Below are 27696 nucleotides of genomic sequence, written 5' to 3'. Positions count from 1 at the left end.
TAATTTTAAGTTTTAAATAAAAAATTATTAATTTCATTATACGCATGATATATCTTAAGTTAATATTTTAATTTATTTATTATACAGACATAATAATAATTATAAATTAAAAATAAATTTGCTATTAAAACAAACAAAATTTATTAATAAAAGAGGATTATATATATCATTTTTAAAAAATTAAAAAATTTTATATCTTTTTTTTTCAAACGTTAGGGGCTGATTGTCGTTTTCCCTTGAATTAATAGCTAAACCTAGTAAATTATAACGGCTTTTGCTACGTTACATGCACGTAAGGTATAGCCTCTCACAAAGTTGGTGGGCCCAAGTGAGACCCACATATGAGTTTTGTGAGAGACTGTACCTTACGTGCATGTAACGTAGCAACTCCCAATTATAACATAACGGGCATGAATTTATTTGCTTTATTAAAAACTCTAATTAGACGGTTGGATTTACACCTGACGTACCATTAGTGGACAGCGGAGCTGAGACGGTTATAAGTACAAACTGGTCTAGAGTTACTAAATTCCTAATCCCAAACAACACCCACAGCCAAGGACAAAAAATACGCGCATTTGAATTTTGAACTGCTGAGTGTCTTTTCTTATATATCAAGCAAGCATTAGAAATATAGGTTCTTATCACCAAGATCTCTAATTTCTTATTTATTCTCAAACAAAGAATAGTTTGTCCCTTATGTTAAGTTGGCCCTTCGTTACTAATTCAAATGACCAAAATACCCTTTCGGTTTAAAGGTTGGTTACTCTTCATTGTTTGTTTTACTTGCAATTATTGAAACACGTTAAACTTTTATTAAATTATACACAAATATTATAATCAAAATCAGTTTTATGACTTATCTAAGATCGATTTTGTACAATTTTTACAATAATCAATGGGCCATATTATTGTATTTTTACACTTAAGAACAAGGGATAGTGCCTTAAAAATATCTCCATTAAAAAGTGACGTACACATATCAAATTTGAACTTCACTAAAATATATCTTCAACTCTTTCTCATTACTCTCAATTATCCGATTGGTTCTTTTAATTGACATTGTGATAAATTTTTACATCGATTGACTATCTATAGAAACACTAGAACCAGAAGAAAGTAATACTGTATACAAAGATAAAAGTCAAAGTATAATTATCACAAATTTAAATTTGAGTAAACAAAAGTTATTATAAACTTATATATATGGATATTCGTATGAAGTAAAAGGATTAAAGAAATTATATAAAAAAAAAATAGAAAGTAAGATGAATTTCGCTTTTTTTTTCCAATGATAGAAAGTAAATGAGAGATAGTATTTATACTAAATCATGATTTGTAATGTCGTTTGATATTTTACTAATATTGTATATATAAACTCTGACATAAAAAATTTATTTGTACAAATTAAGACAATAATGTTACTTATTGTTATTTCAAGAAAATAAATAATATGAAATATGAGACAATAGTACAACATACCACATTATTTATATAATAATTTATGCTTTTAGTAGTATTATTGTTTTGTTTTAGAGTGTGTTTGGCATCTCGCATAACATGTGACTGAATTATATTATGCAATGCAGTCTTATGTTTGGACTGCAGCAACTACCACATTAGTTATTTTCTCTTTTTTTTTCCTATATTATGACAAAATAAAAATAAAAATAAAATTGTAATTTAATGTCACATTATTTAATAATAAATTATAATTAATAGACATTGACGAATTTATATAATATTATTGAATAATATTATATTTCATTCTATTTTTACATAATTAATAAAAAAATATAATATAATATTATGTTATCTAGTGATATTATATTATATTATATTACAAATAATATAATATACAAAATAAATTATTTAGTATAACTAATAATAAATTTTAAATAATATTAATGTAAAATAATGATATACAAATATTATATAATAATATTGTCTACTACACGAAACATGACCAAGCTACGATATATCATGATGCAATACGACAAAGAAAATGTATTTTTTACCCTTAAGATTTGATATAATAGCACATTTCATTCTTACTATTTAAATAATAGCTCATTTCATCCCTATTTTTTAAATAATAGCCCAAAATACCCTTTCATTAATTTACTATTAGTATATGGCATAGTGCATTGAGCACAAAATAAGATTTCCAAATAATGATAAATTATTTTAAAATAAACTCTTAAACACAATAAAAAAAATCTACCTTTAGGCAGAAATTTAAAATTTTAGGGTAACTTAATAAGTAAACAATAATAATACGACATAATCTGTAAAATAGATATTTGGGATAAAAAAAATAGATTTCACAGGCATCAACCTAAGTATTTTTTTTTAAAAAAAATCCTTTAGCTTGTTCTTAACTTTGATTCGGTCAAGATAAATAAATAAATAATCAATCAATATTATTGTTCTGCTAAAAGTAAACACAAGCTACTTCATTTACTTAAAAAAAATGCACACTAAAGATATAAAAACACATATTTAAAAATACTATAAAATAAAATAGACTACATTAGAGTGTGTGTGTGTGTATATATATATATATATATATATATTAATTTTTTAGCATCTCCTTGACCTTTATATAGACAATGACCCTTGATTGGAAAATTATTATTATTATTATTTATAAAAAAAATTAGGTGATGTTTGTTTTTTAGTTTGAAATTTGAATTTAACTTTTTTTTCAGACATATGTTTATTTTAGGTTGTTTTTTTTTTTAACTTATCACTTATTGTTAGACAATTTTATCTGAATAGAAAAAGTCTACTTTTATCTTGACTCTGAAGTGTAAATAAAAAATTTCAATTTCAAATCTCAAAAATACCCTTAATAATTCATGTATTTCCAATTTATGTATAAACCTAATATTTTTGTATGATTCTTGAAGTTATTTTTTTTAATTGCTTTAAATTTTTATTCACATGATAACATTAATTAAATTGAAATATTGAACAAATCAAATTATTTTCATTGTGTAAATCAAAAATAAAATAACAATGTTGACTTTATAATAAAATTAGATGTTATCATTACATTTTTTTATTAAAAAATTAAATTAAGATCAACAATGATAGTATTTTTTTTTTTAATGCTACCAAACTAATCAACTTGTAAAAATTATAAATTGTGTAGAACAAATATATGCACCACTTAAAAGGATATTTATGTCAAACTATTAGCATTTAAGTTTTTTTTCTTCAGATGTTGAAAAAGGAAAAAAAGATCATGCCATTAAGATATTTTCATTCAGACATATTTAAACTTCAACTAAATTTAGACCTATTCGCATTTAAGATAAAAAAACAAACGCAACCCTAGTTAACTTCATTAAAAAAATTTAATGAACACACATACGCGCGCGTGTTTCTATATATATATAGTGTTATTTTTGTTTCATTAAATTATTCTTAAATTTTAAATTTATGAAGAAAGTTGGATGGTATTTAATTGTTCTTGAGATTTTTTATTTTTAAAATGATTTTTATTTATTTAACTAGAAATTTTATTTTACCCTCAATGAATTATAGAATAAACTAATTTTAAATTTACATAAGGATATTTAAGGTTATTTATTAAAAAAAGGATGAAAAGAGATATTGTTTAAAAAATTAAAATAAAAAAAATTATTGTATCAAATCCTAAAGGTAAAAAAGTTTTTTTTTTTTTTTTTTTCAATTCAGTAGGACAAATGCAACCTTTGATTTCAACCCGATGACTAAAAAGTAGAAAATTTGGTCATTTTAAATTGGACACAAACCGGGACCTATTTCATACAATTCCTAAAGCTATGTCATCATTTCAAAATAAATTCAAAATTAGTAGCGTAGATGATATTATCCATATTTAATAATAAAGAAACAAAAAAAAACGAAGCATCCCATTTACAGTGTTATCGCCCAAATCGGAGGAATTTGATTCGAACAAGTTGAGAAGCAAAGAATATATATATCGTTACCATCATTATTTTACACAATAAACAAAACTACAATTTTTTCATTTTGAGTTTTTTTTCTTAATTTACTTGAAATTTGAAGAAATGATTTCATTTTTTGTCGGTTTAATCATTGGAGCGATTGGTGTAGTGGCAGTGGAAGCAGCGGCAGTGTTGTATTTCATCTACAAATTGAATCAGAAAACGAAGAAAGCGGCGTCGTTTTCGCCTTCCCCTTCATCAGTAGATTCCAGTGAAGTGCTTGATCCTCAACAGTCTCTTGAATTTGCTTACAAGAAGCAGGTACTTGATCTCGTACTTGTTTATACATGTATGCTTAATTTCTTGATTGGTAGAAGCTATTGTGTTTATGATTCTTCAATTTGAACTAATTTTGCTCGGTAAATTAATTGAAATTTTCAGCATTTTATTTATTTATCGTTCTTAGTGATATTGTGTTACAAATTCTTATTCAAATTTTATGTGTACAGACTGATGCGACATGAAAATAAATAATAGACAGGTGAAAATAAAAAAATTGTTGAAATTAGTTAAAGGAGATTATGCTGGAGAAATATGGCAGTTTAAAGTAGGCTTTTTGTTTTTTTTAATGTGCTAGCTTATTTCTGTGCTTCTCAGGGATACGTTTGGGTTTTGGAACCAGAAAAAGTACCAAAAGAAAAATTTTCGAAAGAGCAAAAGAAAAAAAAGGAGTTCTTGGAGGTTTATCCCGTTCGCAAGTATGCAAAAATAAAGCATCGAGCTCTTATTTTGACCAGCACAGATGGTTCCCAGACAAGTTTTCCGCTTAAGGGTTGCGAAATTAAAGCTGTCTCTGCCTCAAGTCTATCCTCGAGAAAATGGTATACATGGGCCCTTCATTCTGTTTGCTTACTGTAGGCATACTTTTCTAATCAATATTTCAACGGAGAATGCTTCTCAAGTTGTGGTAATTCTTTTGGATTTTAATTGGAGCTATAAGGGAAGTGGCAAGTCAAAAGACTTTCTGCTTATTACCTCATCTCTTAGGATTCAGAAGCAGTAATATAGAAGCCCCTTAGTAATTGTGTGTACATAGATGAGATAATAGTATTTAGCAATAGCTAAATAGATCATAAAAGTTTCCAATAACAAATATTTAAAGAATTTTAGATCAAGTACAAATAATTATTAGCAAAAAGATGGGTGCAGGAAAAAAAAAATTGAATTCTCGAGAACATATATTGCATGCATATTATGCATTTCCAAGATGTAGATTCTGGTTATAACATTAGGCTTTTTCTCTTTTTTTTTTCTTCGTTGCGCTAAACCATGTAATATTATTCAAGAATCTATTTGGTCATAATTGATCCGCATGTCTTAAAAATTATAAAAATTTTCTTCTTATACACATAACTGTTTTACAGGGCAAAAAGATTCCCCATAAAAGTGGAAAACAAGAGTTCAGTGTTATACAATGGAAGTAAACTAATTTATATTTTTCTGGAGACTTCCTGGGAAAAGGAGGCATGGTGTAAAGCCCTTCGTCTTGCTTCATGTGAGGACAAAAAAAGACTAGAATGGTTCACCAAGTTGAATGAAGACTTCCACATTTACCTGACAACTTTAGTCGCTGGATATCCTTCATTTACAAAGCCTTCAATGGGTATGACTGGCGAGTCCCCTTCAATGGGGCTGATTGCTGACCCAATGGAGAAGGCGAGTAGGTACGATGGGTCTTCATCAAAGGTTCGACTGCTATGGAAAAAACTTGCCAGAAAGGCTTCAAAACCTTGTATAGAAAGTAAGGCTCTTTCATCCTATTCAGGTCGTGAAGAAAGAAATGTTTATGAGAAATTTCGTCCATTCCAAGATTCAGTTTTGGGTGCTACCTCAGTGAAATCCAGAACATCAAAGGTGCCGAACTGTTCTGGAGAGGAAAATGCGGAACCACTATCATCAACATTTCCACGATCAAAAAGCCAGAGTCAGCTCTCTGTTGTCTCTGATGCAGACTCTGATGACAAGTTTATTGTTGATGAGGCGACACTCTGCTGGAATTTGTTAATCTTTCGGCTCTTTTTTGATGCCAAAATTAATGTAGGGGTGAAAAGCTCCATTCAGGCACGAATCCAGGTCTGTTACTTTCCCAATCAAGATTTATTTTGTAGTTGTAGTTATGAAGATGTGTTCCGGGACTGATTTTAAATGTCACAAACTGTTCCTTTGTTTTGTATTTCCACGTTAAATTTTGTGGATAAGTTGGTAATATAGATTATACTCTCCGAGGCATAAATATTATCTCACCTGCTGATGTTAGGTATGGCTTTAGTCTGCACATTATTTGTTTTGTTTACAGCCAATCAGTATTTGGTTTACCTATCTATCTGCCTATCTATCTATCTATCTATTTCAGATTCATTAGTACATGGGGCCAAATGTTTACTGTTGTTGCCTCTACTAAGCTATTCCGAAATTTATGTGGTTCTTCTGGTGTTGTTTAGATGTTGATGTAAGCCTGTTCCTTCTTGTTGTTATAACAGAGGGCATTGTCGCATATGAGAACCCCAAGTTACATCGGTGAAATCATCTGTACTGACATAGACACCGGAAATCTCCCACCTTATGTCCATGGTATGAGGGTTCTTCCTACAGACATGAATGAAGTATGGGCATTCGAAGTTGACATTGAATATGCTGGTGGTGTAGTTTTAGATGTTGAAACAAGACTTGAAGTCCGTGAACTAGATCTCCATAAGGGCATAGTGGATGCAAATTCAGAAGAGGCAGGCGCTGTGGGGGATGTTTCTTCAGATCTTCTTGAAGGCTTTGAATATTTTGGAAAGCAGTTGAATATATCCGAAGGGACTTTTGATGGACAAGACCACAAGGATCAAGGCGACCCTAAGCCTGGTTAGTAAGAAAATTTGTGTTTGGTTTCTAGATGAATGTTGCATGCATATATTTTAGATGATTCTGGATACATTTTCCCTTGAATATGGGTTAAAAGATTTAAATGTGATGCATACTGTGCAATTTTATGGTAAGAGTTCACTATTGATTTCTCTTATAAAATAATGTTTGGATTTTAAGGATTTCAAGTCTGGGTTGAGAAATTGTAATATGGATAGTACTTCCGTGCACTTTTTAAGAGCAATTTCTTAATAATTTATTTGTGAGAGCCTAGTTACTCGATACCTAGCAGCCTAGCAGCTGTTGCTCTTTGACATATCCTGTTAGATGAGATCTGCAAATAGGTTTAAGGCTGTTGCGGAAGCAACTTCTCCATATTATGAAGCATGCGCAAGTTGCAGTTCTCTTTTTTCTGGATATTAGAGAAACAAAATTCTCCAGCTGATGGTGTTGAACTTGCTTAGATCACTATTTAATGTTATTTTATTGACCTCAACTTTGTTAATCCTTCGGTACGTGTTTTCATGCTTTGCTGAGGCCAGTCATGGTGTTGTAGAAGTCAACAAGAAAGTTTTGTCCTCGTTTCTTTTGTATAAAATTTTATGAATGTTTTTATCTTTTCTCTTGGATTTTATTGATTAACCATAATGTTATATTGTGTTTTCTGGTTTTGTTCTGATGATAGTTGTTGAACTCTGTTATTACTTTGGTGACAATGTGCTACATAATGGAGAGAGAAAGGAGAGGGGGGGGGGGGGGGGGGGGGGCGCGGGTGTTGTTTGTTTTAGCTAGTGGATTCTGATGAATGAATGTCTGAGGTAATTTTAAACAATGTGGGTGTCTTTATTGCGTGAACTTATGATTTTCTTAACAATTACACTTACCGCAGAAAAGTTTTGTCGTCAAAAGTTCGAGTTAGATTGGTGTCTCTCTGACAGTCAAAATTACCAATTAATTAAACCTAAAATTCTTAGTGGCGAAGCATTGTGACTCAATGAGCTGAATGAATGATTCTAAAAATCACGAGGGCGAACTGAATGGGAGTATGAAAAGTCTGTTAACGTTGAACCTCTCTAACTTTTTCATGTTAGCGAATCAATATGGTCAATTTGTGATAATTTCTTCTTCATGTTTTGCATCCTACTTTTTCTTATTCATGAGAAATGACATTTTACATCCTAATTCTGTTACAGATGGCTTAAAGAACAACAGAAGCACTATGCCTGTGTCAACTTCTGGATCCAGGTGGAAGTCTATTCTAAATTCCATAGCCAAACAGGTTTCTCAGGTTTGTGAGCAATTCTTGTTCTTGAACTGAACTAGTTTCTAACTAGACAGGCACCCAAATCTATGCATACACACATCATTCTCTTTCTACTGCAATGAAACTTTTGATTCATACACAATAAAAAATGAAAGAGAAGAAGGAAAAGAAAACATTGTATTTATTGGCTGATTGAAAATATTTTAGTGAAAGCTAGCCTATACTCGCTTGCTAATTGATTCTTTAAATTGAAGGTGCCCATCTCTTTGTCAATACGGGTTGCAGCCCTTCGTGGAACACTGCGTTTGCATATAAAGCCACCTCCTTCTGATCAATTATGGTTTGGTTTCACATCCATGCCTGACATAGAGTTTGCCATGGAGTCCAGTGTTGGGGATCACAAGGTTACCAGTGGACAAGTTGCATTGTTCCTAATCAACCGGTTTAAGGTATTTACTTTTTGTCAAATGTCCAACCTTCACTAATTTTCCTTTCGTTGCTGGTGAGCATCCACGGGAAATCTGGCTGTAGAACCGGATTTGCATGATTTATCCTTGTAACATTTTAGAGAGTAGATGCATACTGAAGTGCATTCTGTAAGTCAGTACTTAGTCTTGAAGAAATAAAGTACTTAAAATGTTCCAAACGCTCATGGATTCTCGTTTGTTTTTTATTGGACATTGGAACAAAGCATCTGCTGAAACATTTGTAACTAGTTTCATTCCTATGGTTATAATCATGTATAAAGATTAAAAGAGATGAAGCCATTTACTAATGATGTTAACAAAAAAGATGAAAGTATGTGTTTTGCAAAGATTTAGACAATTCTTTGAAACAGAGCAAATCCCGAATTATTCATTCAAAAATGTTAAAATATCCCAAAACTTATCCCAGTAAATTAATTTTAATGCACATGAAGATTGAGTGATGCCTCGTTAGGGATGAATCTCATGGTCAAAATTTTTGGGATAATTAGCATTTTTCTTATTCATTTAATAAGAGAACATATTCTGATAAGAAATCTCCTTTGGCTGGACTTGGTAATTGTAGTAGCTACTGCTGATATTGACTTCATTTTTTGCAGGCTTCCATCCGGGAAACTATGGTACTTCCAAACTGTGAAAGTGTATCCGTTCCCTGGATGTCAGCAGAAAAGGATGATTGGGTGCCACGGAATGTTGCTCCTTTTATATGGCTTAATCATGAAGCTAATAGTGATCAAGTCCCTGCATGTGAAGCTTTCAGCTCCCAAACCACTGAAGTAAAAACCACAATGGAAGCTACCACTGTGACATCAATTGATCAGCCAGAACAAAAGAATCAAAATTCAAAGAACTTAGATTGCTATGAACGGCCGGACACTGTATCTAAAGTTACATCAATACCCTCAACAAGTTCTTCCACTCCGGCTATTCAAAATAGCAAGTTTTTACGAGAACTAAGAACGCCATTACTGGAAATTGACAACTCACAGGAAGCATGTCAACAGAATAAAGAGGAACTCTCAGAGTGCCAATCACCATCTGCTACTAGTTCAACTCAATCAGAAAAACAGATGATTGGAATAGAGGAGGATGATTCAAGGCTGAAAAAACCAGGTAGAAGGGCACGAATGCTTGATCTGGGAAAGAATATGAAGGAGAAACTTGAAGAGAAAAGGCGTCACATCGAAGAAAAGGGCAGGCACATTGTTGAGAAGATGAGAGGGCCATGAAATAGCCAAATTCTCAAAATAAGAAAGACATGGGCAGGAAATTTTAGAGGATCTACGGTGAGAGCCACTGTTGCTGTTGCATTGATTTTTGTTGTACTTTTCAGATGTGTATTCCTTTGAATTTGAACATCAGCTCTTGCTTAGTTTCTTGCAGAAAGGATGTAGTTCATTCAAAGATTACAGCATTCTTAGATAAGGAATTACAGCAGATGTAGATCACGGTGGTTTCAACTTTTATAAGTCTACTGTTTATAGTAAAATGACACCCGATGAAAGATATAAGACGTTATTTACCTTGTAAAAAGTACAGACTAAGAGAAATTAATGCCAGTTACCATTCTTTGTTGTAAATCATACTTGTTTGTCAAATTGTCAAGCATGAAACGATTTTGCCTTGAGGATGTCAAATTTTCTGCCAAGCTGAGGTTCATGAACTGCCTCTTCTTTTTCTTGCACCACAGAGGACACGTGTCACATACTAACAACGTTCTGTAAATTCAGAGTCAGAGTCAGTTGAAGGAAAAGTTCCAAGCGTATCAAGTATGCAAGATTATTAGAGGAAGCCAATAACCGAAGCTAGCAAATTACCTTCATCAAGTTAAGGCGTGATTACATCACCAACTTTCCTTTCATTTGCATGGCGAAAAGGAACTAATGCATGATGTCTCTCCAGTGCAAGAAGGTCCTGGTCTATTCTGAGATCACATAGAGATAATGCTTGGGATGTATTTGGCACCGAGGAGAAGTATGATCTCCAGAAATCCTTTTATCGTACAAGAAACAGACAACGTTGAAAGCAGGGACAATGTCTGGAATCAGATGGCTTCCTGTAACTCTCGGTCATACTTGCCTTAGAGCTGACGAGGCCAAATTCATTGTCCAATTACTCACTATTAACCTCCAATGTTTCCTCCTCTTCCCTTCACAAGTCATGGAACAATGTCTGCTTCTGCAATATACCCTGCCTCTAATAGTTTAATATGTAGCTCCTTTAAGGTCTTACGGATGTCAACTGACAGATGGTGGGATCGGTCTCCAGCAACAAAAACTTGAACAGAGCCATCAATCTCTACCTGACTCCAACCAGGTTCTTTTGTCAATCTCCTATCATCCATCAAGCCTCTTGCTGTAGCCGCTTCCTTCCACATACCTGCAGATGTGAACAAATTAGCCATCAATATGTAATTGCCAGTGCTTCCAGGGTTTAGAGTCAACAAATTCTTAGCTGCATATTCCCCTAGTTCAACATTATGGTGTTTCATGCATGCACTAAGCAATGGAGCCCAAACTTGAGCTTGTACTTCGACAGGCATCTCGTGGATGGTCTTCAGGGCCAAGTCAAAACGACCGGCTCTACCAAGAAGATCTACCAAGCATAAATAATGTTCTATGCTGGGTTCTATCCCAAAATTACTCTGCATGCTTTTGAAAAAACTCAATCCATCGTCAACCATTCCTGAATGACTGCAAGCTGATAATATGCTCGTGTAAACTACAGCATCTGGCTTTAGACCTTCTACATGTTGCATCTTATAAAACAGATTAAGAGCCTGATCTCCCATCCCATGAATAGCATAACCATTTATCATTGCACTCCAAACAGCTAAGTCTTTGTCTGGTACCCTCTCAAACACTTCTTTTGCCTTGTTTATCCTCCCACATTTGGAGAACATGTGTATCAAAGAGGTCTGAACTTGCCGATTTGATTCTAACCCATTTAGCACAATGTACTCTTCAATCTCTTTCCCCTCGCTTAATGACCCCAACTCTGCACAAGCTGAAAGAGTAGTAGCAAGAGTTGCTTCATTGGGTCTAACAGATGTTTTCAACAATCTTTTAAAGAGATTCACTGCCTCACTAGGATAACCCAACTGTGCATACCCACCAATCATGGACGTCCACAAGAACACACTTTTTTCAAGTACCGCATCAAATACTCTACGAGCCAACTCAAGGTCGCCACATTTTGTATACATGCTAACTAGCAAGTTGTCAAGGGGATCCTCATTATTGTATCCAGATTTCAGTAAAAGAGAATGCATGGACAAAGCTAGAAACAGATTCCCTACTTGTGCACAACCCAAAATGAGATTTAAGAACACTACCAAATCGGGAGTGACACTCATTCGTCTCATTTGATTACATAGACCAAAAGCTTCATTCACATTTCCAACATTCACATACCCACCAATAATAGTAGTCCATGAAACGATGGAAGTTTCACCTATTTCATCAAAGATGGAACGAGCTTCATTAACTTTACCGAATTTTACATACATACTCATGACTGAATTAGCCAAAGGTATCTCATTATTTAACAGCCCAAGTTTATAGACGCAGCAATGCATTGATATTCCTTGTCGAAAGCTACAACCAGACACAACACTAACAAACGTAGAAGCACTAAGTTCCAAACCAAGAACCCACATTTCCTTCAAAACCAAAATGGCTTCATCATTCAAACAAGCACGGGAATGCGCAGATATTATAGAGTTCCAAGAAACGACACTTCTCAGTCTCACAGGCATTTCATCAAGCACTTTCCTCGAAGACACAAAATCGGAGCATTTAGAGTACATATCTATAAGACCCGTTTGAACAAATGCGTCTTGTTGAAATCCCACTTTGAGTACATGAGAATGAACCCTTTTGCCGTCCCAAATAGAGTTTATGTTAGCGCAAGCTTTCAAGACTAATGGGAAAGTGAAGCTGTTGCCATGAACTCCGGTTTGTAACATTGAAGAGTATGTGCTGAGAGTTTCTTCGAAAGAACCATTGTTGGTAGAGTTTCTGATCATCAAGTTCCACAGATACAGCGGTCTTTTGGGGTTTATTGATGAAAGGTGTTGCATTTACAGTCACACACACTCTATCTCAAATCACAATTTTGGCGGCTTTATTATTATTATTATTGTTGTTGTTCATGCAATTGGCATCTTGTAAGATGATGAAGTTACCGGCAATCAGTTGTGTGATGAAGTTAAATGACTTGGCAAAATGAATTTGCAGCTGGGCTGGACCGAAGTTCGCTAAACTTAAGGCGGCCCAACTTGGCAGTTCTTTGTATTTTTTCAGCCCTGCTTCTACAGGATTCGGACACGAGCGAAAATTACTTGCAGAAATTAATTTGAAAGCCACTGGATTAAGTTACGGGTCAAATTAAATTGAAGAGCCATCCGAGATAATGCTCAAGTGACTTTTTTGTGTGTTGCTCAATTCACTTCGCTCTTCCAATTTTGATTGCTTAAGAGTTCGCGGGCTTTGTGGGCACTGGGCACTTGTGTTTAATCATATTTATCTTTGTGAGAGACACTCGAGATATTTCACAAATCATCAATTAAAAAGTTTCAGTGATGATGGTACACTGATTGAATGAGCCCCAGGGGATCAGTTTAGTATCGGATCTAAATTTGGCCTTGAGATCAAAAAATTCAGAAATATATATATTGAACTAATGGAAGACTAACTTTGGGTTACGCTTTGGAGTAACTATCCTTTCATAAAAAGTTAATTAGAGCTAATGACGTGGAGCTAATTAGAGCTAGTTTCATAAACAGTTAATGTGAGCCTAAGTACAAATGGTTAAGTTCTTTTAGCAGAGAGTTCTGCTATTTAGACAAAACGGCAGCACATGCTGCCATTTCCTATCATTTCTCTCTTCTGTTATGGGCCTACAATAAGTTTTAAAAAATGAATATATAATGGCGCACATGCTTGAATAAAGTGAAAAAAAAATTCTGCTATTGGACAAGATTTTAACATGATGATTAAAGTGGAAGGTCATAACTCTATCTACATCTCTTTTAATCGTTTATCACACAACTGATATATATATTTCCAGCTCTATATTTACTCGATTTTAATAACATAAAAAAAAGGCCATAAGGAAGAAGGGAGAAAAGTTAGATTTAGATTTGTTCAATAGCAGGAAAAAAAAAAGTGAAACAAAATAAGTGGTAATAGATCTGCAAACAGAGGCTAGATTTGACTTTAAAATTTGTAAATTCTAGTGATGGATTAATGGATTATATAGCTCATGGCCCTAATGTGTTACATATCTGACCAATTGCAAACGAAATGAGATTTGTTAAAATCCAGAAACAAAAGTCACTTGCCAAGTAGCTACTACATTTTACCTATTCAGACTATATATATTTATGTATATGTGATGCTTTTGTTTTGCCATGAAAGCAACGTTGCCCCACAATTAGTTTTTATTACAAATTAGCTGATGTGGGAAATGCAATTTGTTGTACTGCTGAATCTATTATGGTAGTTAAATATCTATTTACAACTGATTGCAAAAATGCAAATCTTTGAAGTTTAATGGTTATAAATATAGTTGCAATTTTAAATAACACACAGCACAAATCACGATAGAAACAACAATAATTTTATTTACATATCGCAATTCATACATAAGAAAGGGTACAATCTCTTCATTTATGCAAAATATATATTGCAATCATTATTCCTAAAATACAATGTACAAAGGATAAAATAGGTAGAATACTACAATCATTTCTAGCTTTATCAGATTGTACATCTTTATCGCATGTAGGCACTTTAGTTTGCACTCCCCCTCCTTTTTGCATGTTTCCACAATATATTTTGTAGTTTCTACCATATTAGATGTCTCTAGCAATTTTTCAGACATATGCCCTTGTACTCATTGTACGTTATTTTTGCATCCAACAAAGACTTATAAGATTGATAAGCATTACCTTTGAATCCATTACCTGCTTCTAGCATTCAGGCTAGGAATCGTATATGCCTTGCTTTCATCCTTTGAAACACAAACATAATAGGTTTGATTAGGCATTTGGTTTCTACATTGAAAAAAAAAATCAAATCAAATAATACGCAACAACCCAAAATAGACATGTTAATTGATTTTTTCACAATCCAGTACATCAAATTGATATTATAGGAACAAATTCATATTTGTATTTCTAATCATAAAATATTGCATTAGTACAAAAATGTAACAGTCCTAAAACACTACAGAATCAAGTATCCACTAGAAATACAAGATCAGGAACTTCGTCTTAACCCTACAAGTGGGATAAATATTAGCAATTAAGACCCTAATGTGCCAAAATTAGAAACTATGGCTTAACCTGTTGTATGTATAAATCTATTTAAGGTTCAAAATTTATATCTAAGAATTTGATTAAAATCCTAGCTCTATTCCCATCCAAATAAACACAACAATAAGAAAAATGGCAAAAGAATATTAAATTCAATTAAGTACAAATATTAAACAAAATCAAATCTGCAAGGTTAATTTGAATTTAACATTGAACACAATTTAATTTGAGTTTTAATCAATTTTAATTAAATACGAATATTAAACAAAATCAAACAAATTAACAAACAAAAACAGTTCCTTTATGGAAGGAAAGTGAGAGGGAGAGAGTATGTACGAGTGAGAGGTGACGGCAAAAGAAATTTGAAAAAGAAAGTCTGCAAAATTCGTAGATATGTTGGCTCCGTGCTGCGTCGACGGCAAAGGAAAATCTGCAAGGTTGGTTGGCGTGGTCATGGTATAGAAGAGATAAGGTTGGTTAGCCGGTTCCGTGATGATAAAGAAGAGATAAAATATCGTAAAACTGATTTGTGAAAGACAATTAAAGATAAGGTTGAGAAGAGATGAGGTTTGCTATGATATCCTTCTCGACCTTCTCTTTTGTTTTTTTATTAATATTTACTTTTTTTAAACTAATTGTGGGCCCATGAAGAAGAAATGATAATTGAGCGAAACGGCAACAAGTGGCTGCTGTTTCCATCTTCCCTCTGCCATCGCTGTGTTCACTTATCATTTTTCTTTAAAAAATCTAAAATGGGTGGGGCTATTTGAACCCACCAAATTACTCAATAAACCCACTTTTAAAAATAAATTTTTTATGATTAAAATCTCTCTAAATTAAATTACAATTATGGGCATTAGAACATAATAAAAAAGAAAAAAAAAACAATTTTTTTTACTCTTTGAACCCATCTCTATATTTAACATATTTTTATTGAATTCTAATCATATTTTCATTAAATCCTAAATAATTAAGAGGTGTGATTCTTCTGTCAAGCCATATATTTTTGTTAAATGGGCATGTATGATTCAATTCAGAGTAACAAAATTGGTTGTTGTTGATTTGATGGATATTGATTTTATGGAGGAACAAAACAATATTGACAATAATTTGAATCACAAACAAGTATGAAATTTTTTTATTTACATTTGATTTTTGTTTTATTCCGTTTATTTTCTCCATTCTTCACTCTCCACTAACACCGAGCCTTACCTTCACCAACCAAACTCAAAAATGGCTTCCGTTGCTTCAATTTCTCAAATTCAATACCCTCCAACGTGTTCTACAACCACGACAATAGCTACCCGGAAAACCCTTAATATCTTCAATACCAAAAGAGACGGCAGATTGTCCAAAAATAGCCAAGCATTAATCAAATAGCCAAATATTAATCCACATGATAGCAAATATTAATTCTAGAAGTATAACATCTAACATAATTCCTTTTATGATTTCAGTTTTTTAGTCCAATATAATTTCATAAACTGATGTGGAACATGCCGAAGAGCAAATATGTTGGATGCATATGTGATGCTAACTTTAACGTAACCTGCTTCATCATGAATGTATTCTAAAATCGTCAAAAAAAAAACTTTGTTTCCTTCCCTTTTGCTTCTTTTATTTTTTATTTTTTATTTTTTTAAAAGAATTTAATGAGTTTAATGAGTAAAATCACAATTATTATAAAAACTGGGTTTAGTGAGGGTATATTAGATATTTAAGTGAGTTTATTGAGTAAAATATAAAATTTCAAAATTTAACAGTGGGTACATTTAGTAAATAAATTTATTGAGTAATTTGGTGAGTTCAAAATCAAATAGCCCCACCCATCTAAAATTTGAGCTTCTCTAAAATATATTATTTTTTATCCCAAAAATTCGACCCAAATTACAATCAAGGATAGAAAGGGGGGCTTTCAAAATAGCCGCCTTTAGCCAATTATATTTATTAGCTGGTCCAAGACTATGCACTGGTCTGGCCCTTCCTAATTGGGCTAATCTGGACTTTTACAGAAAGTAGGCCAAGTCTATCACAGCCTTAGATGGTTAGACCTACTTGTGACTTGACACTTCTATACGCTTTGGAATGGTTGATTAAACAAAGAGGGATTGCCACTTTTTTCCTTACAGTAATTAATATATATTATTTATTTCTTTATTATTTTTATAATGGTCAAAAATCTTCCTGACAGTATAAGTTTATAATATTACCTTTATTTTCAATTACTCTTTTATTTATATTTATTAAAAATTAAATAAATTACATGAATATAAACTAAATAAAAAAATTAAATATTAAAAACAAGAAATATATGTTTTGATGTGAGTAAAAAATTAATAATAAAATTTGTTTCTTGTAATTATTTATTTTGTGAACATTTTCTTATAATAAATATTTTGTAATATTTTAAAATTAAATGTAAAAATTATAGGCAAAATATTTTATTATTTATCTTATAATAAATTTTTATTTATCATTCAAGTTTTCTCATAATAATTTTTTTTATCATTTTATAATAATTTTCTTATATTTTTATTATAAGAAAATTTTCACAAAATAAATAAGTACAAGAAAAAAATTTATTATTAATTTTTTTGCTCATATCAAAATATATATTTCTTATTTTTAATGCTTAATTTTTTATTTAGTTTCTATTCATGTGATTTATTTAATTTATAATAAATATAAATAAAAGATTAGTTGAAAATAAGGGTAATATTGTAAACTTATGCTATCAGGGGGGTTTTTGGCTATTATAAAAACAACAAGGGGGGAAATAGTATATGTTAATTACTGTAGGAGGGAAAGTGGCAATCTCCCATTAAACAAATACTATGAAAGGTACTTTAAAAACAAAAAACTATAAATTTTACTAATTAACCTGATTATACTTAATGATGATGCCACTTGCTGATTAAATAGACAAAATTCAGAAATAGATGACTAAAAGTCACAACATAACAATACCAAATAAAATAAGTGATCGATGAAAAATAAAAATTATTTGTATTTCTCAAGATTATAATTAATTAGTAAATTGCGTTTAGTTGATAATCAATCCTATTTCCATTTTAGATTAAAACCAAGAACTAATTTATTTAGCATCATTGGGAGAGTGCCAATGATACATTGAAAATTCTATATAAATAGTAAGACGGAGCAAATTAAGCATCCTTCTTCATTCATCTTCATGATCTTCTTCATTCTGCCTTGAAACATATACATGCTAGTTGTTGGCTCAATTACTGAGGAGTGAGGACAAACATTTTACAAGCATGAGATTCCAAATTTGCTGCGATTTGTCCATTGATTGGAAGTATGGTTTTATGCTGCACAATTAATATACATATAGTAAGAATAAAGTAATAAACTGCCATACAATTGCCTCTATATTCTTGTTTTGGTTATATTTTTTAAGTTTTTTTGAAAACTTAAAGTACATTTTAATTCAATGGAAAATTTAAAGGGATAATCAAAAGTTTGATAATTTTAACAAATAACTTGAGAAATAGGTCGAAAAATTAGTAAATATTTTTTTGTGTTATCATTATATTGATCATTACCAAGAATGACATTCCCCCCCCCCCCCTTTAATTTTTTTATTTTACCATTATCCTCGTACTATTTTTATCATACTTTTTACTCATGGTGTCAACTTTCACAAAAGAACTCATTTTACAACAACTATTGAAGGGTTAGTGATAAAATTCAGAAACTATGGGGGGAAATTGTCAAATTCTCTAATTGTTATAGCCATAATCTTAATCTTAATTCTTAATAAATTTGTAGTATATGATTAATATGCAAAATGAATATGAAAAGGAATGAGTAGCATGTGACTTAATTACCTGCCAAAGATCTCTAGCATTGACCACAGTCGAATGATTAAGCTTAAGGCCAATGTCCGACCAATTAGCAGTAACTGTAGCTTTTGAAGAACCTCTATTCCAAAGCACTACTGCTACTCTGTTCCCACTTAAAGGACCTGCCCATACCTACAAATAAAAAATAATAATAATTTTATATATATTCATTTATGAAAATAATAGAGTTCTCTTAATCATTTTGCCAAATTATGAGGGTTTAATTGGTATCTTTGCACTCCAAGTTTATGTAATAATCCAAACATTAATAATTAATAAATAGATATAAAGCAAAGGTGAGGGGATATTAATTAAACAAACCTCAAGATCTCCCTCCTTCTTGACCTTCTTCCCTTGAACTCCAAGTTTATCTAATCACACAAACATTAATATACAGGTACAAAGCAAATTAATTAAGTTAATTAAAACCCTTTTTAAATAGACTTCAAATACATAATTTATAATATACACATATACCTTGGTTAACTGCAATCACTTCCTTGTTGCTGAGTATATTAAAAGTTATTTTGTCCATTGCTCGAATATCGCATCCAATCAATAAAGGAGCCTAATTTTCAAAGGATTTAGTCAAGTATTTTTAAGTAATTCTTTTTAATTAGTCATCCAAATTTAAATCTTTAAGAAATAAGGATTAAACTTATTTGGATCTATCACCTTTATTAGTTTAATATCATATATGGAAATCCATAAGACAGCCGAAATTGCTTAATGAATCATTTATGAGTTTTCAATAAATTTGTGGACATTTTGTTCTGTACCTTAGCTAGAGCCCAAATGCTAAAATGTGCACGATATTCCTCGGTTGTCATGCCTCCATTTCCAACTTCAAGCATATCAGGATCTGATCATCATTAATTAACCATTTGATTTATTTTTCAGTAATAAACTATAATGAAAAAAAACAACAAGAAAAAAAGAATGTTAAATGTCAATTCTTCCAATTACCATTATAGCCACCAGGTCCAGCATAAGATGCCCATTTATCATTTTGATCTGCTAGAGATGTCATGCTGAATGCCCCAAATTAAATAGTAACCTTAAAAACATTAGCTTATTTTTTTAACAAAATAATATAATTTTTTAAATAAACTGTCATTAATAAATATTATTCAATTCAATTAGCAATAAAAAATTAAAGATGACAATCCTGCTTATTAGTCCATTCAAAAGAGATTTGATTTACATTTAGGGGTGTGTGTGTGCGTGTGTGTATATATATATTAATTCTCGGGTGCGGGCGTTTGCATTTTTTTTAACTCTTTTAAACCGCATGATTTATGAGTGTTTTCGAATGAAAAAATAAGGACACCTGAACTAGAAAATGACTATGTATGTGTACTAAATTGTTGACTCGTACAAATTTATGTGGGCTAATTAATTGATTTTTAAAAAATGGTATTAAAAATTAAATTTTTTTCAAGATTTGATCCCATGGGTTGAACGCATCACCTTAATAGTTGAGTAGTGCATCTAATCAGTGGGAGCCTATCAATTGACCAGGTTTGGTGGTTCCTTTAGTTGGATCCACTGGGCTGCCCCAATTACAAGTTGTGATTGGTAATAGAGAAAATGACAAACACACCCTCAATGTTTAGATAAAGAGACAAAAACTCCTCTAACGTTTCAAAAACTACATTTACACCCTCATTCACTAACGAAAATAGTTACTTTTAACGGAAATAGAAATTTTAATATATAATTACCGTTATAGCCTTCAAGCACATAAAAAATAATTATTAATTATCCAATTTGTTCATATATTGTTAATAAAATTACAAATATGCCTTCATTGCCCAATTCCTCTATTTAAATTTTTATCAAATTCTCTCTTCAAGCCAAATAAATTTAATCCATTACTCAAGAATAAAAATAAATAAAATTAGTTATTAATGCCATAAGAATAACAATTCTCTACATGTCAATCATTTAAACTTGTATAATCAACAAAATAAAAAAAGATTGGTTACAATAATAATTACAAAAATGTTATCTTAATTGTATTAAATAACATATCCAATAGACATAAAAATTGATAATGGATTAAATTTATTTGGTTTGAAGAGAGAATTTGATAAAAAAAATTAAATAGAGGAATTGGGCAATGAGGGTATATTTGTAATTTTATTAACAATATATGGACAAATTAAATAATTAACAATTATTTTTTATGTGTTAGAAGGGTATAACGGTAATTATATATTAAAATTACTATTTCCGTTAAAAGTAACTGTTTCCGTTAGTGAATGGGGGTGTAAATATCTTTTTCAAAATGTTAGGGGGGTTTTTGTCATTTTTTCTAAACGTTGGGAGTGTGTTTGTCCTTTTTCCTTGGTAATATGCACTACCTCAACATATTGACAAATTTTACAATATATCTAAGGTATCATGTTAGTTATACAACAAGCAAATGATATTATGATAGGTGTGTATTTATTTTGAAAAATCACCATGTAAGTGATGGTCATATTAAATCTAATTGCATATGTTATATAAGCATTATTTAGTTATATTACCTCTGACGTATTCGTAAACATACTATGGTGGTGCACGGATTCATATAAGTATTTCTCCCCTTCTTCATAGACTAAAATTTTACTTAATTTTATATGAAACTAAAAATTTTAATTAGGTAAGATGCTTGCCTGTTCCAGTTGTCTTTTATGTCACCTGTGGTTCTCCAACTATTTCCAATTTTTGGAGCCCAAGTAGCAGGATCTTCTCGTCCCCTATAAGATTTCAATTTAAAAATAATAATAACAAATAATTAACACTTAATATGCAATGCTACATGTGATTAGAGATTAAATAAAATAATTAATAAATTAATGAAATGTGTAAATAAAAAATCTCACCATTCACATAGAGAGAAAAAGATTGGCCTTCCAGAGTTTAATAATGCTTTGCTCATTATCGGATATCTTTCTTTAGGGCTTGTACCAGTATTAAAGCAATTATCATACTTCAAGTAATCAACTCCCTGTTTTTAATTCATGACTCAATACTTAAATAAGTATCAAAATGTAAAGGTACATTAAGTAAAAGAATACTTCAATATGTTAATTAAACAAGAATTATAAAGTGCTTAATAATTTAAATAAAAAACTCTACCCACCACCCACCATATATGTAGTTATTAAAAGATAAAAATTTATTGATGTACAAAGACTTTAAGAATTTTATTTATTTTTTCTTGTAACTCCTATTCAATTATATTTACTCACCCAGGAAGCAAAGGTTTTTGCATCTTGTTCCTCGTGGCCTAAAGATCCAGGCATAGTTTTACTGCAGGTTTGAGTGCTTCACATATATGGAAAACATAAGAAAAACAATAATAATTAAAAAAACGATTCAAATTAAAAAAAATTATAAATATTAAAATATCTCGATCAATCAAATGTAGTTAAATTTACCCAGCATCTGAGTAAATTCCAAGCTTCAGCCCTTTGGCATGAACATAATCTGCTAATGCTTTGATTCCAGCTGGAAATGCTGAAGCTTTAGGAACGAAATTTCCCTGCGATTTTTTTTTTGAAAATTAATTAACTTTGAAAATCATTAGCATCAGTATACATTTACTTAATTACTCATAAGTATTGAAAAATTAATTAGACAAAATAATTAGAAAAACTCATGAATAATCTTTAAAAAGTACCGTGGAGTCTCTATTAAGTTCAGCCCAGCAATCATCTAGTGGAAATAATATTGAAATAAATTATTTTAGATTTACTTATTAATTCAGAAAATAGCATCAACACAAAAAAAAAAAAAAAGAAAAGTAATAAGCTAACTAATTAGACCAACCTAAATTTATATATTGGTAACCTAAGGCGGCAAGTCCAGATGTCACCATTGCATCGGCTGTTGTTGGCAACAAATTTTTTAAAATAAATAATTAGAAATCAACTAATTAATTAATTAATTAGGTGGGATTAATATTAAATTTTGCGGAATAAAATTTATAATTAATTTCGATTATTTGTTAATGTTTATAAGGATGATTATTTTACCTGTTTCCCTAATCAGCTTCTCTTGAATGTTGCAACCGAAGTGATTCCAACTATTCCATCTGACCACAAAAAAAATTAAAATTAATTTTATCATTAGGAAAATGTATGCTGACTGAGAGTTGTAAAAGAGAAGAAAAATGTAAATAAGCAATTAGCATTTGATTATTTGCTCCTTTAACCACATCAAAAGTTGAAATTAAGAGTGCTTTAAGTTGGTCAATTTAAAATTCTTTAACAATAATTTATTTTGTTTGTTTAATTATATTTTTATTTAGTAACAAATTAGTGTTCGCGAAAAAAATGAAAACAAAATTAAGAAAAAGTTGCAGAATTTGTAGGCTAGTTAGTATTTTTATACATATATAATTTATGCTTAGTATTCATTTTAATGAATGACAGGATAAATGCTACATGACAATATTAATTGATTTTAGGGATATTATCATTTTCCTGGTATTCTGACACATCGTGTCAGTACCATGGTTTGGTAAAACTATCAATTTACCACCAAATATTTAAACTGTTAGCATTTTCCCACAATTCCGTTAAAACTCAGTTAATATGTAATGGAAAATTTCTAAAAGGTCAATTTTACCCCTGGAGCATAAAAGACCATGTAATTAACCTTTTATGAATTTTGTAAGTAAATCATCATTTGTTATTCTTTCTTCTTAAAAGATAAAAATTACTCTTTATGAATTTTGTAAAATTGACCGTGTGGTGTTAGGTACTTCGTAAATTGATTTAATTTATTTAATTTTTAAAGGGCAAATTTATTTATTTAATTTTTTTTGTGTAAAATTATTATCATCATATCAAAGATTAAATTGCTTCTTTTGCACATTATTTTTTTTTCCTTTCATAAATTGATTTTTAGTAGTAGAATAAATTGTCTTTAGCTCGTCAATTTAATAAATAAATTTGTCCTTTAAAAATTAAGTAAATTAAATCAATTTATGAAGTACCTAGCACCACATGGTCAATTTTACAAAATTTATAAAGGGTAATTTTTGTCCTTTAAGAAGGAAGAACAACAAATGATGATTTAAGTACAAAATTCATAAAAAGGTTAATTACATGGTCTTTTACGCTCCAGGGGTAAAATTGACTTTTTATGAATTTTCTGTTACATATTAACTGAGTTTTAACGGAATGGTGGGAAAATGCTAACAGTTTAAACATTTGGTGGTAAATTGATAGTTTTACCAAACCATGGTAATGACATGATGTGTCAGAATATCTTTAGTGGGAAAATGATAATATCCCTTAATTTTAAAATGACCTCATGGATGATGCAATTAATATTTGAAGGTAAAGGAAAAAACTTAATTATTAATTGTATCGTCACAAGCCAAACAATACATATCAGACAACTCATCAAAAGGTAATGGTATTTGATTTTTCTTAAAGAAGTGGCGAAGTGTAGGTAATAATTAAAGTTCCACTATGGATAGTCATCGAAGACTTGTGCTCTTGCTTTACTGTTCTAAGGTAACCTAAAGTAATATTAATACTATATATTATAAGTTATTGAAGTAATTGATGCCTTCAATTTTAATTCTCTTTCTGTCTTTTTTATATGTCTTTATTATGACTATACGATGTATCACGGAGCAAAAATCGATATTTTTTGTCACCGGAATTGTAAGATAGATCAGATGATTTTATCTATGACAATTGATATCACGTTTGTTTAACAAATTTACACCAAAAAAAATTGAAATATTAGGTGAAATAAGATTAGTAATACAATCAGGATTTAGTTAAATAGTTTTAAAGTAATTTTATTTAGTTGATTATTCGACTTCGTTTAATGTTAGAGAAAAATAAAAAATAAAAAATAATTTACATTTTGTTCACCCATCTATATTCTAAAAAACATCATAATAATAATATCAACTAAGAAACTGCATATAAATTCTATCATCTTTAGTGTGGCATTAAAGAAAATGAAAAAAAAAAGAAGAATAAACACAAAGATATTACCCCATGGGTGGTGTTCGACCAAGTCCATTATCAATGAGATTCCTTCGAATATTGCTGCCACCCCCTGTCATCTTCTGGCCATGGCGGACTGCGGCAGCGGCTTCGGGATTTAAGATCAGCAAAAAACAGAAGGCGGCCACCGTGGCCGAGGCTGAAGTAGCCATGGCTATATGAGTATATAGATTTATATTTATTTATCTATAAGCAGAACAAGAAGATGCGAAAGAAAAAGTAATGAAGATAGAAGTTGGCTCAGAGGCGGAGGTGGAATGTATATTTATATGGAGTTAGGAGAGACACTCAAAAGAACATACTTCAGCACCTGCGTTTTAATTACTTAACAAATATTTTAAGAGGAATGGGATAGGTTCCTAAAGTATGTCATTTTTATCACTTAGATCCCTGGTTTTAGAATAATAATTGAAAAAGTACGTGTGTGTGTGTGTATATATATATATATATACATATATTTGCATAAGCGAGCCTCTCAAAGGAGGTATTTATTAATAATAAAAAAAGAAACAAAATAAGAGAAATTAGGAGGGACATAATGAGCCTTATTCCTAGCAAGAACCATAGGACAAAAGCTTAAAATGAGATCCACAAAAAATAAAAGATAGAGAAACCACATGCTATGTCTAATTGAACCAATACTTTGAAAAATCATTAGCATCTTGAGAAAGAAATTTTTAAATCTCAGTATGTGGATCACTTTATCAAGAAAAAAGTGCCAAGTAAAGACCCAAATTAACCAAGCTAATCGTTATACAATTATTGTTTCTGTAGTTGTGAGAAAATCAATAAAATTCAAACTCGTCTACTTTATAATTAGTATTTTGCTTTTATAAACAAAATAACACTAGTTAGACTTACAAAATTAAGACATAAATTTTGTATTCTAACCGATGCGACGTTGACATATATCAATTACTCTACGTGTATTTTAAATTTTGTAGAGTAGACATTGTTCACCAATTATTATTTTTATTTACTAAAAGCATATGTACTCAAACTAAAAATATTTTGCGTACAGAGTTGGTTAAAGGACAAATAATGAAATTATTAGGAGTCCCTTCCTCACGAATTATGGATAATGTGTATTGTATTTAATTATTCACGAGTGAATTAAAAAGCACGAGTATACATAAAAATACATTTTATAGATCAACTTAAGGAAAATTAAAATAAATAATACATATAAAAATCGGAGCTGTTAAATAAACAGCTAAGCTTGATTGCGGGGACTCCGACGCTGATTCTGATCTCATGGGCAATATTTTTATTATTCATATTCTATTTATGTGTTGTGTCCATGGCTGGGCAGCTGCTAGCTCTTGCCTCTAGGTCTATGGTTTTGATGGTACACGTAAGATTCCTGTCGTATTGGGCTAGAAGCAAGCTGTTGTATTTGAATTGAACTTTGAAGACACACTTCATCATTTAATTTGTTTTGAATTCACGTAGCTTTCAAAGACACTAATTAACTTACATGTCTGTCTTGTTTGAATTTGATGATGATCGGCGAAGGTTGTAAGATTTGGCTGCATTCATCATGTATTTATTCAAACTCTTTGGCAGCTGCCTCATTTTCCTAGGACTTGAGCTGAATAACAATACTTTGGCATATATGTCTGCGAAAAAAGAAAAGAAAAAGATTTTTTTTTTCATTTTTTCTTTTGTATGTTTTAATAATGTTATAATGTAGTATGTAGCATTTGATATAGTAACAATAATTATAAAATTTTAATTTTGTTAGCTAAAAAAAGAGAAAAAATTATTTTGTGCTTAAAATGGTTCAAATTGTATATCCATAGAATTTTACTTTAAACTATTTATATTGCTTTTTTTTTATTAAAAAAAAGGTATTATTATAGTCTTGCCACTTCTAGTACGAGAGATATTTTATTAATTGAACAACCCACTTAACATATATATTATAAGGGTATTCATAATCTAACCCAATTCAATTTTCTTCATCCTCTCAATTTGTAGAAATGGATTCCACAAAAATTCAATTTTTAGATGGATTGAATTGAAAATTTTAAACTTCATAGTTGGGTGCACTGGATATGGATTGACTATTTCAGATTAGTAAAAATCTACAAATAATTTGTAACAAGAAAAATTTTAATATAATGAAAAAATAAAATTTAAATTTAAACAAAAGAATTAAAAAATTTGTAGATGGGCCACTATTAGTAAATATTGCATACGAAAATGAAGTTTCACATATTATGTTTGACCTAATAATAATATAAAACCAAAAGAAATAAATAAATTAACAATTAAAATAAAACTCTAGTTTATTTCAATTAATACGTCTGTGAAAGTACTTGGTTGTTGCAAATCTTACTTAATTTGAATCTTATTTTATTTAATTACTTTTTGGATGAGATGAAAATGAAATATTTGTAATTTGCTAATTATCCGTAAAATAGTGGACTATATATGAAATTCTTATTAAATCTGCATATGATCTATTGATACATGAATTGGATTGAATTAAAAAAATGTAATTTGTAAAATTATGGATTTACGAATGAAGCCAATTTACGAACACCCTAATATACTATTACATGTCAGAAACTTTGTAAAACTTATGAATATTGGGCTAACGATGTTGGAAATACTCTAATTTAGAACAAATCTTACAACCACTGAATTAAATAAATAATGATTTCAACTTTAGTTCTAATAGGTGTAAGGGATAATTGCCATATTGTAATTATAGAAAATCTAATTATATAGTATTTTCTCAATCTTTACAATGCACATTTTTTTCTTCTTCTTACTTTTTCTCATCAAGGAAAGTTTATGTATATTTAACTAATCAATCTCTATTATTTGTCAGAGTAGGTGGGTTCCATAGTGCACCAAAGGGAATGCTGACTTCAATACTATAG

At 30.6% G+C, this 27696-nt stretch overlaps 3 protein-coding genes and 1 long non-coding RNA gene across 7 annotated transcripts; 1 reads left to right on the top strand and 3 right to left on the bottom strand.

The window, feature by feature from the left end:
• The first annotated feature begins 3901 nt into the window (after positions 1-3901).
• On the top strand, positions 3902-10040 carry LOC102630242 (uncharacterized). Of its 2 annotated transcripts, XM_052437401.1 has the most exons (8): positions 3902-4259; positions 4596-4819; positions 5363-6071; positions 6479-6569; positions 6645-6848; positions 8042-8136; positions 8367-8561; positions 9197-10040. In XM_052437401.1, the coding sequence occupies exons 1-8, from the start codon at positions 4062-4064 to the stop codon at positions 9824-9826; spliced, it is 2346 nt and encodes a 781-aa protein (XP_052293361.1). In that variant the 5' UTR covers positions 3902-4061; the 3' UTR covers positions 9827-10040. The 2 variants fall into 2 exon arrangements, with proteins under 2 accessions (XP_052293361.1, XP_006478163.2); XM_006478100.3 differs by having other exon boundaries at positions 3903-4259; positions 6479-6848.
• Positions 10041-10098: 58 nt separating this feature from the next.
• On the bottom strand, positions 10099-12799 carry LOC102630661 (pentatricopeptide repeat-containing protein DOT4, chloroplastic-like). Its single transcript, XM_006478101.4, has 2 exons — positions 10415-12799; positions 10099-10315 (listed from the first exon to the last, which is right to left on the bottom strand). Exon 1 carries the CDS (start codon positions 12676-12678, stop codon positions 10756-10758), a length of 1923 nt encoding a protein of 640 aa, XP_006478164.2. The 5' UTR covers positions 12679-12799; the 3' UTR covers positions 10099-10315; positions 10415-10755.
• A 1404-nt stretch (positions 12800-14203) lies between these two features.
• LOC107177015 (uncharacterized) lies at positions 14204-15533 on the bottom strand. The gene is made up of 2 exons (XR_001508178.3): positions 15253-15533; positions 14204-14655 (listed from the first exon to the last, which is right to left on the bottom strand). It is a non-coding gene; the product is annotated as an uncharacterized LOC107177015 (long non-coding RNA).
• Positions 15534-17880: 2347 nt separating this feature from the next.
• LOC102629675 (alpha-galactosidase-like) lies at positions 17881-25148 on the bottom strand. Of its 3 annotated transcripts, XM_006478099.4 has the most exons (14): positions 24794-25145; positions 22808-22866; positions 22602-22658; positions 22453-22487; positions 22211-22314; positions 22022-22097; positions 21653-21777; positions 21443-21526; positions 19746-19810; positions 19559-19641; positions 19257-19347; positions 19101-19150; positions 18765-18911; positions 17881-18245 (listed from the first exon to the last, which is right to left on the bottom strand). In XM_006478099.4, the coding sequence occupies exons 1-14, from the start codon at positions 24955-24957 to the stop codon at positions 18159-18161; spliced, it is 1227 nt and encodes a 408-aa protein (XP_006478162.2). In that variant the 5' UTR covers positions 24958-25145; the 3' UTR covers positions 17881-18158. The 3 variants fall into 3 exon arrangements, with proteins under 3 accessions (XP_006478162.2, XP_052292281.1, XP_015385701.2); XM_052436321.1 differs by lacking the exon at positions 21443-21526 and having other exon boundaries at positions 24794-25148; XM_015530215.3 differs by lacking the exon at positions 22602-22658 and having other exon boundaries at positions 24794-25146.
• Positions 25149-27696: the final 2548 nt, after the last annotated feature.

Source organism: Citrus sinensis, chromosome 3, assembly GCF_022201045.2.
Source record: "Citrus sinensis cultivar Valencia sweet orange chromosome 3, DVS_A1.0, whole genome shotgun sequence".
Taxonomy (NCBI): domain Eukaryota; kingdom Viridiplantae; phylum Streptophyta; class Magnoliopsida; order Sapindales; family Rutaceae; genus Citrus; species Citrus sinensis.
The sequence above is the reverse complement of the archived record's forward strand: the minus strand, read 5'-3'. Positions and strand labels throughout refer to the sequence as shown.

What these genes read in the sequence shown, in the direction of transcription:
- LOC102630242 (XM_006478100.3), top strand. Translation starts at nt 4,062, where the DNA reads ATGATTTCATTTTTTGTCGGTTTAATCATTGGAGCGATTGGTGTAGTG. An exon ending in CCATTCAGGCACGAATCCAG is followed by an intron (nt 6,072 to 6,478) that starts GTCTGTTACTTT and finishes TTGTTATAACAG; the next exon opens with AGGGCATTGTCGCATATGAG. An exon ending in TCAAGGCGACCCTAAGCCTG is followed by an intron (nt 6,849 to 8,041) that starts GTTAGTAAGAAA and finishes ATTCTGTTACAG; the next exon opens with ATGGCTTAAAGAACAACAGA.
- LOC102630661 (XM_006478101.4), bottom strand. Translation starts at nt 12,678, where the DNA reads ATGCAACACCTTTCATCAATAAACCCCAAAAGACCGCTGTATCTGTGG.
- LOC102629675 (XM_006478099.4), bottom strand. Translation starts at nt 24,957, where the DNA reads ATGGCTACTTCAGCCTCGGCCACGGTGGCCGCCTTCTGTTTTTTGCTG. An exon ending in ATAAAAGACAACTGGAACAG is followed by an intron (nt 19,811 to 21,442) that starts GCAAGCATCTTA and finishes TGGGGCATTCAG; the next exon opens with CATGACATCTCTAGCAGATC. An exon ending in AGAAGGAGGGAGATCTTGAG is followed by an intron (nt 18,912 to 19,100) that starts GTTTGTTTAATT and finishes TTTTATTTGTAG; the next exon opens with GTATGGGCAGGTCCTTTAAG.